Source organism: Marmota flaviventris, chromosome 10, assembly GCF_047511675.1.
Source record: "Marmota flaviventris isolate mMarFla1 chromosome 10, mMarFla1.hap1, whole genome shotgun sequence".
Lineage (NCBI taxonomy): Eukaryota > Metazoa > Chordata > Mammalia > Rodentia > Sciuridae > Marmota > Marmota flaviventris.
Genome location: NC_092507.1, coordinates 70,670,812 through 70,690,821, shown reverse-complemented (window position 1 = coordinate 70,690,821; position 20,010 = coordinate 70,670,812). Strand labels below are relative to the sequence as shown.

The 20,010-nt window shown below is 31.8% G+C and overlaps 1 protein-coding gene across 4 annotated transcripts in view; it reads right to left on the bottom strand.

Moving 5' to 3' along the window:
• Positions 1–987: 987 nt before the first annotated feature.
• Prkacb (protein kinase cAMP-activated catalytic subunit beta) overlaps positions 988–20,010 on the bottom strand; it is a 110,686-nt gene continuing 91,663 nt past the window's right edge. For all 4 annotated transcript variants that reach the window (XM_071617986.1, XM_071617987.1, XM_027935170.3 and 1 more), the window contains exons 6-10: positions 19,809–19,935; positions 18,236–18,331; positions 14,908–15,030; positions 8,333–8,497; positions 988–4,321 (exon numbers count right to left, since the gene is read on the bottom strand). In XM_071617986.1, coding sequence (XP_071474087.1) covers positions 4,196–4,321; positions 8,333–8,497; positions 14,908–15,030; positions 18,236–18,331; positions 19,809–19,935 — 637 coding nt within the window. In that variant the 3' untranslated portion in view covers positions 988–4,195. The remainder of the gene's footprint in view (positions 4,322–8,332; positions 8,498–14,907; positions 15,031–18,235; positions 18,332–19,808; positions 19,936–20,010) is intronic.

Sequence of the window (20,010 nt, the reverse complement as noted above, 5' to 3'; positions counted from 1 at the left end):
GTACTTGTGACCACACTGCAACATTTGAATTTCGTTCACTACAAAAGTTACATTTCAGTCCCTAATAGTGGGCTCAAAGGCTATTGAATAAACATAAAAAAATTTGTCAGAAAAACTAACACAAAAATAATTAACTTCACATCCAATATTTGTGCATAAAGATAAAACTAAATGGATTTCAAAGGATGATAGTTCTGGAGTAAAGACATCCTTAGATTTTTATAATTAGTTTTATAAGGAAATGAGAAAACTGGAATTTATATTAAGCCCTGATAATAGTATAAAAATAGTAAGTACCATGCTACAAAATGTCAATGTCTATAAATGTTTGCAATAATAATCCAACAAATGATAAACCATTAAAATAATTATCTAAAAATAATTATTTCTTGCAATAGAGAACAACTGGAGAAATGCATACTAATAAACCTGAGTAAACTGGGAGGAGGTAGTGTGAAGCTCTAAAGCACTCCTAAAAAAAAAAGTATGCATTTATGGTTCATTGTTTAAATACGAGGATGAGGGCTCATGCAGTATCAATCATAGAAATATGAACATTTCCAACATTGTGTTAGGAGTAATTTGGACCAACATGAGAAAAGGAGGAAGAAATAGAAACACTTTTTAGAAACTGTGGAATGAGTCTAGCAAGTTCTTTTTTCTTTTCTTTCTTTCTTTTTTTTTTGTTGTGATTGGACAATACCATTATTTTATTTATTTTTATGTGCTGCTGAGGATCGTACCCAGCGTCTCCCACATGCTAGGTAAGCTCTCTACCAGTGAGCCACAACCCAGCCCAGAGTCTAGCAATTTCTAGCAAATATCTAGTTTGAATAGATTGGTGGATATTCCTCCTCCTAATGCTCTGCTCTCACTACAAAGTATCAATCCCAATATGAGATGATATAGGAATTTTGGGGCATTTGTAATAGCAGCAGAACATAAATCAGAAGATAAGGGTATCAAATAGAATACAAGACTCAACAGTTTTATCCTTTGAAGATACTTTAATTTTGCAGTTATTGATTAATTAAAAAACACGGTTGTTTTCAGCATTTCCTAGCTATGGTAGTGACAGGAAATTCCATTCTAAACAAAGAAGTAATTAATGAAGTAACAATACACTTTTACATTTTACATTGATAGCTTACAGTTTACAAGGTGCTTTCACACACATTATTTCATTTGATTCTTACACAAGCAGAAAAAACAATTAGTGGGAAAGAAAAATGATTTTTTTTCCAGGCCTAAAATGAATATTTCCAGGCCAGTGGGCAGTCAGTACAAGAACATACCAAGAACAAGACAGCGATACCCAAAAGCCACAGTATTTTTTTTTTTTTTTGGTAGGTTGACAGTTTGATAGCAACTGTGTATTTAGCATCAGTGAATGAGTAAGGAATCAGGACATACACAAGGTTCTCATGATATTCAAATAATTGTAAGAACACTGTCAGAGATAAGAAGAAAGATGCCCAAAAGTACATCACATGACTGAGACTTATTTGAAAGCATGATATCCCTTCAAAATATCACAAAATAAGAGATAGAGAGAAGAGAAGAGAAGAGAAGAGAAGAGAAGAGAAGAGAAGAGAAGAGAAGAGAAGAGGGAAAATCTTGTCATAACACAGGAAAGTTAGAAGGGACCTCAGAAAGTGCCTAATCTAATCCTTCTATTCTACAGGTAGGAGAATGGAAGCCAGGGTCATTCTGATAGTTTTCTGGCCTTAAACTCAGATGTCTTGACCTTCAGTATAGGACTCCTTCCCATACAATGCTATCTCAATTATTTACTGGGCAAAAATATAACTGTTTCACATAATGTAATTTGAGATTATTACTATTTTTTGCCACTTTTTAAAATTCAAGTTTTTAATCTTGTTCTTGGCTATACTATGGCTGAAACTGAGAACTTCATATACTTTAAAAATATTTTAATTTAGTGTACTTGATTGGTCAGAAATAGACTCCCATGACATTTGACAGTTTGCTCATATTTTTCAAATAGTAAAATGGAATGGCAGAATAGCCCTCAGAAACCAATGTACACCTAGGGGTCGTCTACTTGGGTAGATTCTATAGTTGGACACTAGTAATTTCATAGAAAAAAATATTTTTTGAATTTATAGAAATTTTTTGATTACTGAAAACTAAATTGTAATAATCAAAGCATCATCCCCATGATTTATTGAAATAATTTTACAATAATATACAATAAAGCTACCATAGAATTTGTAGCATATATATAGAATGCAATGATCAGCATGTTCTTGGTTCTAAATGAAATACAAAAAAAATTAATTAAAATATTTTATACAAATGATGTTTTAAATCTATTAACATGATGATATATCTTTGTTACATAAAACTTGCTATGGCAAAGTGTTTCAAATTTTACTTGCACATTTAAATATAGGTGAACCAACTGAAATCAGCATCAGCCTTATGTGACATTACCATGCAGAAACACTTGACACTGAAAGGACATACAGATTGGTGGACAGAACATTTCAGACAGTATTATTCACTGTCTTCAAAGGTTTTGTAAGGGGCAGTATAGATGAGATGTGGTGTCAGTGACCTACTTGCACCAATAAGGAAGCAAATAGAACAGTAATATACAAGAAGATCAGTTGCACTATAAACAGTTCATCTTTATGGACATAAATTGATCATTAAAAAAATGAACACAGTTTAAGCTATTTTGGTGTGTTGTTTTAAGATAGGTCACTGAGACACAGAGATAAAAACCAGATAGGGAAAATTAAAAGGAAAGAAGAAATATAGTAAAAAAAAAAAATTGAGTTAAGCCATGGATTCTCAACAAACACTGAACTAAATGTGCAAAAGTGCTTGAAATTTCCATATGACAGCAACATTAAGTCAGTTGGCAAAAAAGTATAAAAAATAACTAAACTCAAATACTTAAATTGTATCTGCATGGTCATATAATCTCTTTACCAAGAGAAAAGGTTAGAAATTACAACATCTAAAAATATCACACCCCAAAATTAAAATACAAATGTGGCAATTTTATGAATTTTGTCCCCTTTCCTCATTGCTGAGGCATGGGATGAAAGCAGAAGTTGCAACAGTGCCCCTACCTTAGGCTTAAAAATACAGTACACCAGAACAATAAGCAGATAACAATTTCTTTTGTTCTTAATATAAAGCAAAACAAAGAAAAAAAAACTCACTTAAATAGGAATATATATTGTTTTCAAGAATTAAGCCATTTGTTTGACTTAGCAAAGTATTCATCCAAACCAATACTTTTTTAGTTTGCTTCTTTTCCTTTAAAAGGTTTATAGTGAAGACTGAAAATTTAAATTTGCCACCTGTATTAATCACATTCTGTTAAAATACTGGCTTTAACCCTTATGGGAAAGTTAAGGTTTAGAAACCTTAGAACTCTTCTCTAATACCTACAGAAATGTTGGTACCAAGTAAGAAAGTCTGGGCCATGATCCATCTCTTTTATTTTTTTCTTGTGGAATGAGACACATCTTTCATGCTATACAGACTGTTATTTAATTTCTTAAGGAGAGAAAGTGAAGGGAAAAAGAACCTCGGGTTATAGGAAGTTCTATAGGAATCCAGGAATCTAAATTGCTATGTCAAGCTATTCTAAATTCATTTTTGAATTCCAAGAATCTTTTGTCTCAATTTGTGTAATTTCCTTTGGTGATAACGCATTCAATCCTCAAAAAAGTTAGGAGTTTTGGCAAAACTGAGTCTAAGTTACTAAAAGTAAAAATAATTATTAAAAAGTTTGTCTTGAAGCCACTGACCAATAAAATATTGGCAAAATCCACTAAAAGCAACACTTATCCTTTCTTCCAAATATCACATGACCATAACACTGCCCATCTAAGATACCACCAAAATAAAATGGAGCACTGTTTACAGAAAAACTAAGGAAAAGGAAGAAATGGATGTAGGAGGGAGAGAAAGACAACCCAAAGAGTAGGGAAGTGGTCTCTACTGTGTCATGGCACAGACAATGCTTGCTTAGCGGTGCCTTATTACAGAGGTGGATGCAGAGAGCACACAGGGGTGATGGCAATAAAGACCTCACTCAGTCGCTGGAATGAAGGAATAGGTAACTGCTTCAACAAGGACGGTCTCAGCTCCACCTTATATCTCAACAGAGCGCAAAGATTGAGTGTAAGCTCTGGCGGTTTCTTGTTCCTCTCTAAAATTCACTAAATTCCTTTGCACATTTTTCTGTTATAGAGACACGGATATCTTCTTCTTCATAGTCGTCAAAGTTGCTGGTATCTCCAGAGCCTCTAAACTTTGGTATGAATGGAGCTTCAACCTATAAATGAGAAATAGAAAGAGAGAGAGAGAGAGAACGAGAACAAACATGGAAAAACAAATTCCTGAGAATTTTCAAACACTAAGGAAAATAAATTCCCATTATTACTACATGCTGGCATCCTTAAGTCCCTCAAATAAAATACCATTAGAGGAAAAAACAAATAGTAGGTGAGCCAATAATCTCAACATTTTCACCCAAGGAATAGTGCAGGTCAACAGAATACTTAAGAAATTTCTAGGATAATTAACTGCTGGCATCCAATGCTAAGATTAAGATTAATCTTAATGCTAAGATTAAGGTTACAGAACTCTACTTTTTTTTTTTTAAATCAGTTTCTTAGTTCCAAAATCTTTATTTTTTTCTTTCCTCTATTTTAAAAACTCCTTTCTCCTGAGGTTAACAAATAAATCTTGGACCTACTTTTAATCTCCTTTCTTTTTTAGTTCCCAAATTAATTTTGTGTAAAATATCTAGCCATCAAAACTTTCTGGGAAGTTGGAAAGAAATATAGCATTTTTAGAATTATAGAATTGTCAAATTTTTATACATTTTTCTTCTTTGACCCAGTTTTAGATATGGTATTTTATGAAGATTACATAGGGTATTGAATATGCGTGAGGAAAAGATTCTAAGAGCTGAAAAATAATATTGCAATTCACATTTACATGCATGACTATACTAATATAAGATATATACACAGACATTTTAAAAGAATGAGGTAAAAATAAGTTGGAATGGAAATCCTAATATTATCTCTTCACTTGCCACATGGTTGTCTTGCATGCCTTGCTTTGGGACTGCTGTCATACACTAGAGAAGAATGAGCTAAGCAGACAGTTGCCTCATTTTTAGCCAGACAGCAATTAGAATCAAACCTGTGGGCAACCAACCATCTCTAGAGAATGAATATACAATTTGAGTTGTCTAAGCCACTTCTGTTTTTCTTTCTGATATATATATAAAAAAATTTCATCATATATACATATATATATCAAGAATCAGATTTCTGATATATATATATGTATATATATATATATATATATATATATATATATATATATATCAGAAAAATTATATATACATATATAAAATCATCAAAAATTAAATACACAATATGGATAGATTTGTAAATGTTTCTGAATAATAGCAGACATTTTTACTTAATATAAACATAAAAATGAATTAAAAAAACTCATTTTATGACTCCTGCCTAATCTCAACTTCAAAAAAGCAAAAAATACAGATCAATAAAACCTATGATTATGGAAATAAAAATCCTAAATCAAACAGTTTTACAAACTGTTTTCAGAAGAATATTAAAATAATAAAAATACCCCATGATTAAATGGTATTCAAGGATGTGAAGATAGAACAATGATAATTCATCACACTAATATATCAAAGAAAATATTTGAAGAATAAAGGTTATTTCCTTAATCTGATATAGAATATCAGTCTTAGCAAAATAGTTGGTTTCAGATTTGTTAGTAGAAGATGAAAGGAATTTCCATTCAAAGTAGGAATAACACAAGAAAGCACAATAGTCTATTGTTTTAACATATTGTTCTAGATATTTTAGCATATATAATAAAACAAAATGGTAGAGATATAAATATTGAAAAAGAAAAGGCAAAATGATACCCCTGCTCCTCCATGAATATTAACAAAAATTCAAAGGAATTATGGAAAAGCCTATGTGAATCCATAACAGATTTAGTAAGGTGATTAATGATAGAATATAAACATAGAAACCATATGCTTCCCTCATATGCTACTATAATGGGAAAGCAAACTTTCACAATACCAACAAAAATATAAATTTTGGGAATAATTTTAAGACATAAATAAATACGAACTGTTTGAGGGAGGAGAATATCAGAAAAATAACAGTAACTGCAGAAGTATAGTATGTTTATTATGGTAAATTCTCAAGGTTAAGGTTTTTTCTTATTAATATGCAACTTTAACACTAATTGAAATCCCTAAATAAAACATAAATCTTTACAAAGACCAATAAAACAGACAATTAACTGGCAAATCTAATTTTTAAAAAAAGAAAGGGAAATATATGAGGTAAGTATGATTTTCTAGGAAATATAATATTATATTTCTTTATATTTATAAATATTTACTAATACATTAAGAGAATGGGAAATTTGGAAGAGGAATAGAAAAACTAGATCTTTTAATATTAAAGCACATTATTAAAGTTACATAAAATGGTGTAGAATACAAGAATCGACAAAAAAGAACTCGAATACTGAGGGGACAGTTTGGATAATTGATTATACAACAATAAAAAGTTAGATTTCAAAAAGCATTAGGAGAACATACAGGTTAAATAACACACTAAGAGTGGAACAGACTATTTAAGAATGATTGTATAATCCTGAATGGAACTGTGTAGTAAGTAGCAATTTTGATATAAAGGACTGGAGTAGAGGGGAAAGTTCAGGGTTGGAAGGAAAGCTCAGGGAGGAAGTAGATCTGAGGTGGTCACTGAAGTCATGGAATGGACTGCTGTGATGGAGAATAGGGAAAAAAATGTGAAAAACATATGAAAAATGTTAAGAGGTCCTATCTGGATAGTGGGGTTTTGATGATTTAAAATTCATTTACTTAATAAATTTCCTGATTGTAAATATATGAAACAAACATGGAGCCTGGACTAATGTATCTCATCTTTCCTTCTATGCAACTCTTCCCTTTGTAGTCTCTGACTTTAAAAATTTTTTAAATTTTTTTCTAACTAGTTATACATGATAGTAGAATGAATTTTGATACATCATACATAAATGGAGTATAACTTCTTATTCTGTATTCTCTATCTTAATCCAAAATTTTAAGAATGATAAAACTGATGCTTTATAATTCATTCAAGATCATTAAAATGGGTGGTTGATTTGGCATTTAGATATCTATCTAACCCCAGAATTCAAGTTCTTTCTTTGCTGCCTTTCTTTTTTTAAAAACATTTTTTAGTTGTATATGGACATGATGACTTGACTTTATTTATTTTTATGTGGTGCTAAGGATTGAACCCAGTGCCTCACACATGCTAGGCAAGCGCTCTACCACTGAGCTACAGTCCCAGCCCCTCTTTGCTGCCTTTTGAGACAGTTTGCCTCCCCTCTCAAAGCATAAAAGTTACATAAAAGTTCATGAAGATATGAAATATCTATGAAGATTTTATAAAACAATTCATTGTTCAGTACTTTGGAGCTTCACCTTAATTCATGTTAAAAGGACTTTAAAAAGGGGTAATGTGATACTGGAATTGGGAATCTAAAGAACTTGGAATCAAATACAGGCATTATTTAGCAGCTGTAAGATTACGTTTAAGTTAACCTATCTGAGCTGATTTCCTTACTAGTAAAACGGGGAAAATACCACTGCCTGTTTCACAGGATTATTTCAAAGACTAAAATGAGAAGTTACGGAGAGTTGCTTAAAACTATGAAAATACGATTTTTTTTTTTTTGAGATCTAAAATGTTTTTAATCACTATAGAGTTTATTCTTGACTACATAACACACCTATTGGAGACAATGATATTAACAGCTATGTTTCATGAACTAGATGGTTTTGGGCCCTCTTTCCTGAGATATGGAGGCTTTGTTGCCCTAATGCTTTTTTTGCTTTGTGTATTTTCTATTTGTTGCATTTAAATTCTTTTGTTCCCTCTGATTTTATAATCTTTTCAAAAATTCATGAATTAGAAAAACTGTGCTTTTAATATTTAATTAGAGCATTAAATATTTTCCCCTAAGGAAATCCATTCATGTGGCTGCACAATATTATAGAAGATGGCAAATCTCTAAAACATGACAAATTTTGGTTTTATGAAAAATACGATGAAAAAAATTCAGCAGGATGAAAATACTATTCATAAAATTATTTTTAACTTGGCACTTAAGAAGGAAAGGGGGAGATAAAGGAAATTCATCATAGCAAAATCTTTTCTTGAATTTCTCAATTTATTATATTAAAAAGAAAGTAGAATCTTACCTTCCTCTGGTAAATAGCAATCCAATCTGTTGTGGCAAACCACTTGTGAGTTTTTATATCACTCACACCGTTTTTTAAATTTCCAAATCGCTTTGTCAGATCCACCTGGAGCAGGTTCCTTAGAAGGTCCTTGAGATCAGAACTGAAGTGGGATGGGAATCGAACCTGCACAAATACAGTATGTGGGAAAACACACATTCCAATATTCATGTTTTGATTTCATAAATTTTTTGTTAAGGTGACAGGTATACAAAAAAATTTAGCGATGATCTTCAAAGACCTTTTAACTCCACACTACAGTCCCTGTAGTAGTCTTGAAGAATGATTTAGGTTAATAAACTAAAACACTGTTCTCTTCTGGTCTTATTTTAGTTATGGGCTGAGTGTAGACCAGTCTCCAGAAACTAAATGTGCATACATACAAATTTTTCCAACAATATAAGAAACCTCATCCATCTTCAAGAGATCCTCTTGTATTTTACATTACAAACCTCTGTCTCAGAGATGTACAATATAAACAGAACAAACTGCATATGGAAAAAAATCAGTATGTACATTTTCAAAGATCTATAAAAAAGTAAGTCTATGTGTACAACCAGAGAAATAAAAAATTGTGCTCCATTTGTGTGCTATGAATCAAAACACATTCTGCTGTCATGTATAACAAATTAGAATAAGTAAATAAACCCACACTGCCTTTCACAACACAGAAAACTATTTTTCATTTATTAGTAGTTGATTTTTAGGCATAGTTCTGCTATTATGCTACAGTACAAAAGTGAATGGAAGAGCTGGGGTTGTGGCTCAGTGGTAGAGTGCTTACTTAGCAGGTGTGAGGCACTGGGTTCTATCCTCAGCACCACATAAAAATAAATAAATAAAATAAAGGTATATTGTCCATCTACAACTAAAAAAATTTTTTTTTAAAGTGAATGGAATAAACTCAGAGACAAACATGGTAAAAAATGAAGATTTCTGGGGCTGAGGTGTGATTATTGTGCCTACATTATAGAGTGAGTGAAGCTACTGAGAACTACAATGATTAAATAATTTGCCCAGGATTATAGAGCTAATAAGTGGTAGAGCTGTAATTCCAAACAGGTACTATGACTCCAGAGTATAGACTTCTAGTTATTCTGTATTGCTTCCATGATTCAAAAAACTGAAAATAGTCACTATCAGAAACCTTCTAAAATACTGAATTTTTCATCTTAATATATTTTTCTGCATTTCTCCTCATTTATCCTAGTTGGAGTAATAAGTAGAGAATAAGCAATAGTAAAAGGCACACTATTTACTGTAAAAATAACATATTTTTCCAGTGGTTATATTAGCTTAGGCTTTTCTTGTGGTATATCTAAACTTTATTGCAATTCCAAAGAAAAAAACATATTTGAAGTAGATCTGTCTTTGCTTAGAATAGAATTTACATGAATTATTCAATCATAATGTGCCAGTTAGCCCCTTCATGATGTTCAGAATTGTAGAAAGTAATGTACTATACATAAATTATGTTCTAAATTCAGGTCATGTGCAATGCAATGCATTAAGAATATAAGTATCTTTATTAAGTTCTTCTTTATTTTGTAATGCAGATAAAATCATGGTCTGAAAAGTGTGTGTGTGTGTGTATGTATGTGTTTGCTTCATCTTCAGAACAAGGATTCTCAAATGGGGAATGGTGGTGGCTTGTGATGGCTGATATCAGCTTCACTGGGAACATTTCAAAAAATAAATTCAATTATCTTCACCACCAAAAAAATTCTACCAAGCTGTTTCTTTTTTAGATTCCCTCCCCCAGCCCTAGGAGACAGGTCTTGCTACGTTGCCCAGGCTAGCCTCAGACTCCTGGGTGATTCTCCTGCCTCAGGTCTCTAGCAGCTGGAATTACAGGTGTGCACCACTCCATGCAGCCAAGCTATTTCTTTATTAGAAAGAATTCCTGGGTGCCAATCTCAACTCTAGTTACATACATGCGGGACAAACCCTTTAACCTTTTGAGTTTCAATTTCCTCATCTATAAAATGATGAGATTATACTTTCATCTGGTTGGTATAAAAAGAAATTATGAAACTGTCTTGCATTATAATCACTAATATCTTATAGGCAGTTATTCAATACATTTTTTTTTTAGGTTTTCAACCTTCCCATTAGAACTGTTTTAATGATCTGAAGTTGAATTTTTGAACATGGAAACAACAAGTCTATAATCGATGTTTATGTTTCCAGGTTACACAAGGACGGTTTTGTTAGGAAAGTTATCTGGAATATGTAGGAAGTTTCTCTCATCTTTCTGGCTCATCTTCCACCTGTTTATTTATTGAATGAACACTTCCACCTTTTCTTAAAGTCTTAAATTTGACAGAGTAAGGAGAAAATGGATGACTATAACCTTGTTTTATAAGATTGTGAACATAGCTGATATCTTAAACTACTTTATCAAATTACATTACACAATATGTTAAACTATGAATCTCATTCTGAATTGAGCAAATTCAATATTTGTTCTGCTTTCAGCACCAATTATAGAGTCATGTACATTTCAGTGTTAGGAATGACTATTATTTTCTACAAATATAAGAGGAAGTTACTTCCAAAAAACAAATCAGTTCATGTCATTATGGTATTCATGACTTAAATTCACTAACTGGTTTTACTGACTTTTTTTTTTCTTTAGAATCAAATCAAATCATATTTGTCTATGTTTAATTACATAAATTATAAAGTTGATCTTTGGCTGATAGAAGGGAAAGATCTTCCTGACATTCTGCAATTATTGGCAGGGGAAAGGACTGTTTAGTAATGTTATCTTTAATGATTGGGATAAAATTGGCTTAAATGCCTCAAAAGGATTTGCACACGGCTAACAAGCAATAACCAATAACCTATTAGCTTCTGTTCACAAGCATGTTGGAAAAAATTTTAAGAAATTACTTCCCTAAACTAGGTACAGTAAGTTCTAAACCATCAGCAATCCCTGTAAAGGATTTATTTAACCAAAATGATCATATATTTCAGTCAATTTTTCTAAAGACAGAACAGCTTTTCACATAGAAGGCTTTCTATAGACATGTTGCTAAGCATCACACTGCCTAATAGAACCCACAGCAACTTTAATCAGCCAGGATTCTATAAATAAAACGCGCCAAGACACTGAAAATATTTATAATATTGGTACTGTGCCTGTATGCTCTCTAATTTGTTCCCTTACCTATGCATGAACAACAGAAGATATAACAAATCTAGATGGCTGCAGAGAGCTACTACCCACCCGATCCTCACTCCCAGTGAATCAGTGTTGCAATCATTTGCCCCTTGGACTACCAGAATAAAGGGCTGTCTCAAAGTATTAAGGAGAATTTTAAATGATCACAGCAAATTGTTAAAAAAAAAATAGTCCTTTATGCAAATATTAGAACTGCTTTTGCATTTTATGAAGATGACTTCTGAGTACTTTTATGTCTCTAACTATAGCCATAGCCAAACAGAAAATGGCATCTAAATTTCCCAAAAAAGTATTAATGATGGCATCTTAGAAAGTGTAGTTGTATATGTGCATGTGTATGCTATTTAGAAAATAGAACGTGCACAGACAAGTTAATGTAGAGGACTGATTTGCCATCCTTAGAGAGGACTGCTTGCAAGTTTGACAGTTGGCAGGTATTTGGGAACTTGAATAGCACTCGTTCCTTAGACTGGATGAAAATATCTCTTAATGACAAGAGTAGCTCACTGTGTCTAGTCTATTTGTATAAAGAATATGGTCTATGCTAAACATCTATTTCATTCTGGGATTCTGAAAGTTTGGTGTATGTTAGGTAGAGAATGCATATAAGACCAGCTCTCCAAAAAAACATGACACTTGAGTCTCATGAGCTTTGCTGGTACCTAACATTTCATGTGTTTCACAATTTGTTGCTAGAAGAGTCACGTGCATCTCTTGTGGCTCACCTGGGGAGGACTTTTGAAAGCTTGTGACTACTTTCTCTGGACTATCTTTAAAATGCTTTGCTGATTTTGCTTTGTATTCTACCACTGTAATAAGTCTTAACTGTGACTACCAACATAGGCTGAGTTCTGTGAGTCCTCCCAGTTAATCACCAAACCTGGACTTTGGAAACTCTGACACAGAGGAAAATTACCATATGGCTACTAATCAATTATCTTTTAGTATATATTAAACTAAACCAACTCTTGATCATTCAGTATATATTAATGTTTATACTGTGTATAGTGTCTCCTTGTGCATTCATGGTGCTCATTACAAGGAACAATATTTATATTAATATTTACATTATATATAATGAAGCTAAGAAATTTTTTTAATTGTAAAGGTCACAGATTCTACAATTATGGTTTCCATAACAGCTGTCACTTGATTACTTTATTTGCAAGTATCATTTTTGAACAAGATATTAACTTTTGTATTTCCATGGGTAATGCAGCCAGATAGAGTTGTTGTGGAAACCACAACTGATTCTTGTCATAGGGTGGATGGCACTGAGGCATGAAATTTAAAGATTATACAGAAACTCAGCATATATCTCTAGGACAAGGCATAGTGAGAAAAGAATTATAAATCTTTTCTGTTAACTATGCATTTCTAAACCTGAACCTTAATATTGCATGACTAATTTGACATTTAAATACCACCTCCTCTGTTTTTTTAAACACAAAATATGTGTAGGAGAGAACCTAACAAGCTGATTGATCATCTTTCTGTGCATTTGAAAATACCAGCTTGAGTTAAAATATTGTAACAGAGAAAGAACTTAATAATCTAACATTCAAATATAAGTGTTTTATCGATTCAATTAATCATTTTATTTTACCTTTGATAAGTCATGTATACTTATAATTTTTTTAGCATGGTTTCAGAGTGGAAAATATAATCAATAATATCATGCACTAAATAATATTCTTTTAAAATCAGAAAAAGCAGTTCTGAATAAAAAATACTCTTACATGATACTGCACATCATTAAAACCATTAAAAATGTAAATGCAAATAGAGACTCCACAAATGAGATGAAAATTGGTTTTTTTAATGATTTGAACATTAAAAAATTTAAAAACTAGTTTCCAATTTGGCTTTTAGTTAGTATCTGGAGAGGTAACAATAGCTTTGCAAGGTGGGTACAGTGTAGTTTGGGTATTAGAACAGTTTTACTGGGAAAAGGTGAATATGGTCTGTGTTTCACATAATACAGATACCAGAGATCACTTAATGGCACTATTCTACCTCCATGAATAAAGGGAGCAAAGGATAGAATCAAACATACACAATATAGGGAGATAATCTGGAACCTTTAGTTAAAAATAAAAGTACACCAAACACCCTGTCATATTTCTAAATAAATAAAGGGAAAATATTCATATCATGATATGGTAAATTTTTATACTGTTAGTCTTCTAAAAGACTAGAATTTAAACTGTTATAATTTATTTATTTAATTAGTTTTAATTTTATTTATTCTTTTTTTGTGGTCCTGGGGATTGAACTCAGGAGTACTCTAGCACTGAACTACAACTCCAGCCCTTTGTAATTTATTTTGAGATAGGGTTTGGCTAAGTTGCTGAGGCTGGCTTCAAATTTCCAATCCTTCTGCCTCAGCCTCACAAGTTGCCACAGCACCTGTTTTAACTATTGTTATTTTAGAACATATGCAGAAGATTGGATACAAAATATTGAAAGTTTGATATGAAATAAAAACCTTTTCATAAATAGCTAAAAAACTTATAACTAAAATGACATTTACTTAGAAAAATTGCTTTCATTAAAATAAGTGTATTTTTATAAATGTGAAATGGCCTCAGTTTGACAACTGTTCTACTTTGAGGTATAAGTTCCTTTTCAAAGAATCTGATATCTTTATTAAGTCAAGTAAAAAAAAAGGAATATAGTAAGGATTCAATTAAATGATTAAGATTCAATAATTTGAAAATATTAGTATATTTTCTATATTCTTAGACTTTGTATTAATAAAATTCTCTTCTCTCATTTGTATTTTAATATATTTTAGTTCTCTCATATGACCATTGGCCCTTATTCTCCCTTAAATTTAAAAATTTACTGCTCAAATTCTTAAATAAATAAATCACTAACTTCCCTGTTACTTTTTCTCAGCATTTTTATTTTGTTAATATCAAAATTTCTTTTATTATGACTTATATCCTACAAGAGAAAAACAATTATATACAAAGATAAGAGATCTGAAGCTTAGAAATCTACAAATGTGACAAGAACAGCAGTGATAATTATTTAATGTAATTTCTCCATTCTGTCTTGCTGTATTGCCTTTATCACTGTAAATCTTTCAATACCTAACTCAGTTTATTCATCTGTAAGAGGCATTTTTCTGTTTGCACAGTTAGGGTATAAGTTAGGGTATAAGTTCTATACACAGTTAGGGTATAAGTTCTTCAGTAGTTCCCTTATTTATAAATACTGACATAACATAAAATATAGTAAAATACATCCCAAGTTAGGATGAAAACATAATATGGTTCTATTTTTAAACCTTAAAATTCATATTTAGAAATAATGAATAAAAATAAGAAAATGTTTTACTTACTTTCCCAGAAACAATCTTTTCATAAATCTGAATTGGTTGATCTGCGAAGAATGGTGGGTAGCCAGCAGCCATTTCATAGATTAGCACTCCCAATGCCCACCAATCCACTGCCTTATTGTATCCCTGAGGTAAACCAACACCAATGTCAATGATCACTTAATTTGCTCAGAGGAAAATGAAATCACAGGTAAATTCAAAATGACCTGGAAGCTATGAAACATTTTGTAAGCAGTTGCTAAACAGCTATTCTGGAAAAAGGAACAAAATGTATCAGGTCAAATTTAAGTTAAACAAAGGGGAGAATTTCCAGATATTGGAATAAGATTTAGGAAGGATTAGTAAATCATCTTCCTAGAATCATTAAGAATATTATTGACAATGAAATGTCCCCTGTTTCACTGGGATAATTTAGTTGCTCAATAGTAGAAAGGGAGTCAGACCAAATTACCTCCAAAGCCCATTCTAGGTCCACAATTGTATGAATTGGGTTTTGACCTAGACAGGTCCAAACTTCTGAAACAAAATAGGCGTACTAAAGTGGTAAATAGTGAAGTTGATTGAAAAGTATAATACATTCTTGGAGTTAGGAGGGTTAATATTCTATGGATAATCATATCCATTTCACAGTATCTCATGAATGCTAAAAGTTTAATGTGAAATTCAATTAATACTAATATTTTAAGTATATTTTACTTTTGTAATTGTCTATTGTTTTGCTTCTCATCTCTAAAAGGTATAAAGAGAAGAAAACTAGTTAAACTAGTTCACGAGGGTTGTTTTTTTGTTGTTTAGTACTGGGGATTTCACCCATGGGCACTTAACCACTGAGCCACATCCCCAGCCCCTTTTTGTATTTTATTTAGAGACAGGGTCTCACTGAATTCTTTAGGGCCTTGGTAAGCTGCTGAAGTTGGCTTTGAACTCATGATTCTCCTGCCTCAGCCCCCCCGCCCCCTTGTACCCGAGGCACTGGGATTACAGGCATATGCCACCAAGCCCAACTGGTTTTGTGAGTAATGTATCAAAATAAAGGGAATAATTTGAATAAAAAGTGCTTTAGAAACCAAATATACAATTCAAAAATTTGTTTAATTAGGTTTGGCTTTTTTATATTAAGCTTACTAAAATTAAGATCTATAAGTATTTATAAGAAAACAAATATTTATAACATGTTTATACTAACATGTTTACATGAAGGTTTTTTTTACATCAAAGTTTTTGAATAAACTTTGATCTGTGTCAGTTGGCACAATAGTATGGGAATAAAAAACCACCACCACTTGATCATGGACAGAAATAAGCTGAGTTCTTCTCAGACTTTTTATTCTGCCTTTTAATATACCCTCTAATTGCTATCATTCCTCGCCACACTCCACCCTTTATCAAAACATTAGCTTTATAAATAATTTAGTTTTCAAATTATTAGCTAAAATATGGTGTCATAATACAGCAGAGTTTTTTTCTTTTTCCTGATTCTACGTGTTTTTTAAAAGGAGGGAGTGACATAATGGGAACAGCACTTGATTTTGCTGATGGAAATGGGCATCACTGTTGCTCAACTCTCTGATTTATATGCTTTCATTTTTTTCTGTTTACAAGTAAATAGGCCAGGTACAAGAACAGCCTCCGCATAGAAAATTGAAACAAATCAGTAAGAAACTCACTAAATTGCAATAGATAATAGGCAAAGGACACGAACTAATAATTTATACACACACCCAAAGAAATACCAAATGGTTATTAAGCATTTGAAAGAAATCTGACAATCAAAGACATGAGAATTAAAACAATGACACATTAGTTATTGCCTATTAAATTAGTAAATTTAAAAAAAAATGAGAATACCAGTGTTGGAAAGGGTGTGGTAGAATAGGTACTCTCAAAAGACTACTGGTAGGAGTATAAACTGGTACAACCTTTTGGAAAGCAATTTGATAATATGTATCAAGAGCCTTAAAAATGTTCAAACCCTTTGACCCAGTAATTCCACTTCTGGGAATCTATCCTAAGGAAATAATGTGAAATACAGAAAAAGCTTTATGCACAAAGATGTTTATCACAATTGTATATAATAGCAAAAAACAAACAACAACAACAACAAAAAAACCCCAAATGAACAACAACAAAAACTTTTGAAAACAACAATTGAAAAAAAATCTAAATATTCAATAGAAGAATGGCTAAATACTTTATGGTACATTTGCATACAAGCATTAACACCACAAAGACAAAAAAAAAAAAAAAAAGAATGAGGTTTGCATGCTTGTTAACATGCAAGTGAAAAAAGCTAGCCACAAAACTATACATTCACTATGATCTCAACTAGGATATCATGCATAAAAAAAAAAAAGTCAAAAGGCTGCCTCTGGGTGGTGGGATTGTAGGTTTTAGGATTGTTTCTTTATATTTTTCTGCATTTTCCAAGTTTTCTGCAATACGCGTCTATTACTTTTATAACATATACACACTTGTACAGTTTTGGTGCTTATTTTGTGGTTACATTATTTGCTGAGTGCATTTTATAAAGAAGAAATGTGTTAATAGCATGATATTTAGATTATAAAAGACTAAAAAGTTATATGTGATTTAAATTATGAAAGATAATAGAAGAAAAGCTATAAGAAAATTTTTACTTTAACATTCCATAGGTTAACCAAATTTCAGTTAGTCAGTTTGTGACACAATAAGACCCATGTCTGGTTTCTTTCACTTTCCTTGCTCCTATTTATGGTCAGTTTTTGTTAATTTCTCTCTTCTAGCTTTCTCCATCAAGGAACAGTGAGGAAAAGAAAAGAAAAGTTAAACCATTCTTTTAAATATGGTTGTAGTTTCTCCTCCCACAGTTCACTGTTTGAAAAGTAGGACTGCTTTCAACAGACAAATTATTCAATTGCTGTAATATCACTACTAAGCTAAAATTAAAAATAATTTTCACACATTCCTTTCATTAAATTGATAAATTTGAAACAAAGGAAGAATTGATAACTGTATATTTCACCACTAGATTTGCCTCTTGGCAAGGCTTACTGGTTCTCCTGTTACTGGGAATAATTATGAAAGACTATATATTTGGCTTCAAATATGGAGCTAGAGGTTAGATTTTTTTCCACTCTATTTCTCTAATATCCATAGTCAAAACTGATATAATTTAGGGGATTAATGCTAACTCTAAATAGTTATTCCTGAGTAATCATGCACAAATAGATTTAAATTCATAACTTAGATCAAATAAAAAATGTAAAATTAGACCCATAATTGTTTACACAAAAATCCACAGTGATGCATGCCTCATGTTGCTACTTCTTACAAACTGACATTATAAATATACCTTGCTGAGGATTATTTCTGGAGCCAAATACTCTGGAGTACCACATAATGTCCAAGTTCTGCCTTTAACTCTTTTGGCAAACCCAAAGTCTGTGACCTATAAAAGAAAAAAAAAATGCTTGTTAAAATTTATCACTTCATGATGAATGTTATTTATGGTACCCAAATTGAAAGTTAAAAATTCAGGGTAAGATGTGGCAGTGCACACCTGTAATATCAGTGACTCAGGAAGAAGGAGAATTATGAGTTCAAGACCAGCCTCAGAAACTTAGGGAGATACTGTCTTAAATAAAATAAAAAAGGGCTGGGGATATAGCTCAGTAATAGAGTAGAAACTCTCTGGGTTCAATCCTTAGTATCAGTGTGTGTTGGCGGGGGTAGAAATCCAGGATTAAAATGAAAATCGTGGAATTAGGTCAATATAACTGAGACTAATTCCTGAAGTGATTATTTAGTGAATAAAGGTTATTAAAACAACTCAAATTGGAAACCCCTTCTCCCTCTCAAAACAAAGAAACAGATGAAAAACAACAATAAATGCTTTGTAGTTGTTATCATAAGATTCTAGACTCAAGGAATATAAATAAATAAATAAAAGGTAAAAATAATTTTAAAAAAATGGAACAATGCTGTAAGTATTCTTTATAGTCAATGTGTCCTCAGTCATTAATTACATCAACAAAGCATGAAAGCATTATTGGGAGAACGTACAGACAAATTTGTAGAAAGGAATGTATCACTCTGTTAATAGAAGAAATGGAAACGAAACATTGTCACCAGTTCAGTTTTGGTAATTGGGGCTGCTGTAATGATAAAAAGCATAGACTCCAAGATCAGACTACCTGCGTACAAATTTTGACTCTACTATTTAGTGGCTCTGTCATCTTGCTATCTCTTATGTATGTTAACTTAAAATGAGCATAAGAATCGTATTTACACTTCATGGAGTTGTCGGGATTAAAAGAAATAACACAAGTGAAGTATCCCTTATCCAAAGTGCTTGGGACCTAAAGTGTTTCAGATTTTGGATGTTTCTGAATTTTGAAATATCTATATATACAAGTGAGATATTGATGATGTGTTCCAAGTCTAATATGAAATTCATTTGTTTCATATGCACCTTATTGTCATAACCTAAAGCTAACTATATAATATTTCTAGTGTATCTGTAATTTGCCTGTGTCCTTCATACGAAATTACATGTGCTATTTTCTACTTGTGGTTTTACATTGATACTCAAAAAGTTTCATATTAGGGATACTCCATCCTGTACATGTAAAACACTTGGAATATGCCTGGCACTAATAAGTACTCACAAAGTTAGCTATTATCATTTGCTTATGCAGGAGTCTATATTCAGTTCACAATTGTTATAGGAGATTAGAACAGTTCCATCCTTGATGTGATTTCTTGCTTCTCTGTAATAACAGCAGAACTAAAAACTCAATTTGAGCTATCAGGAAACAGTGATTGTCTCTCTCTCAAAAAAGAAAAAGTCCAACATTGATAGTTGACATAGATTTCTTACTTAGTATTTTCTCAAATATGTTATATAAGATATGTTCAAGTCATACCTGGATATAACCTTGATGGTCAATTAAGAGATTTTCAGGTTTTAGATCTCTGTAGATGAGGTCTAATGAATGGAGGTACTCAAATGTTAGCACTATCTGAGCTGCATAGAACCGCGCATGGGGCTCACTGCAAAAAAACCCAAAACATTGATTTTCTGTAAAATGGATAACAATCATGAATTAATAGATTATACATAAAAAT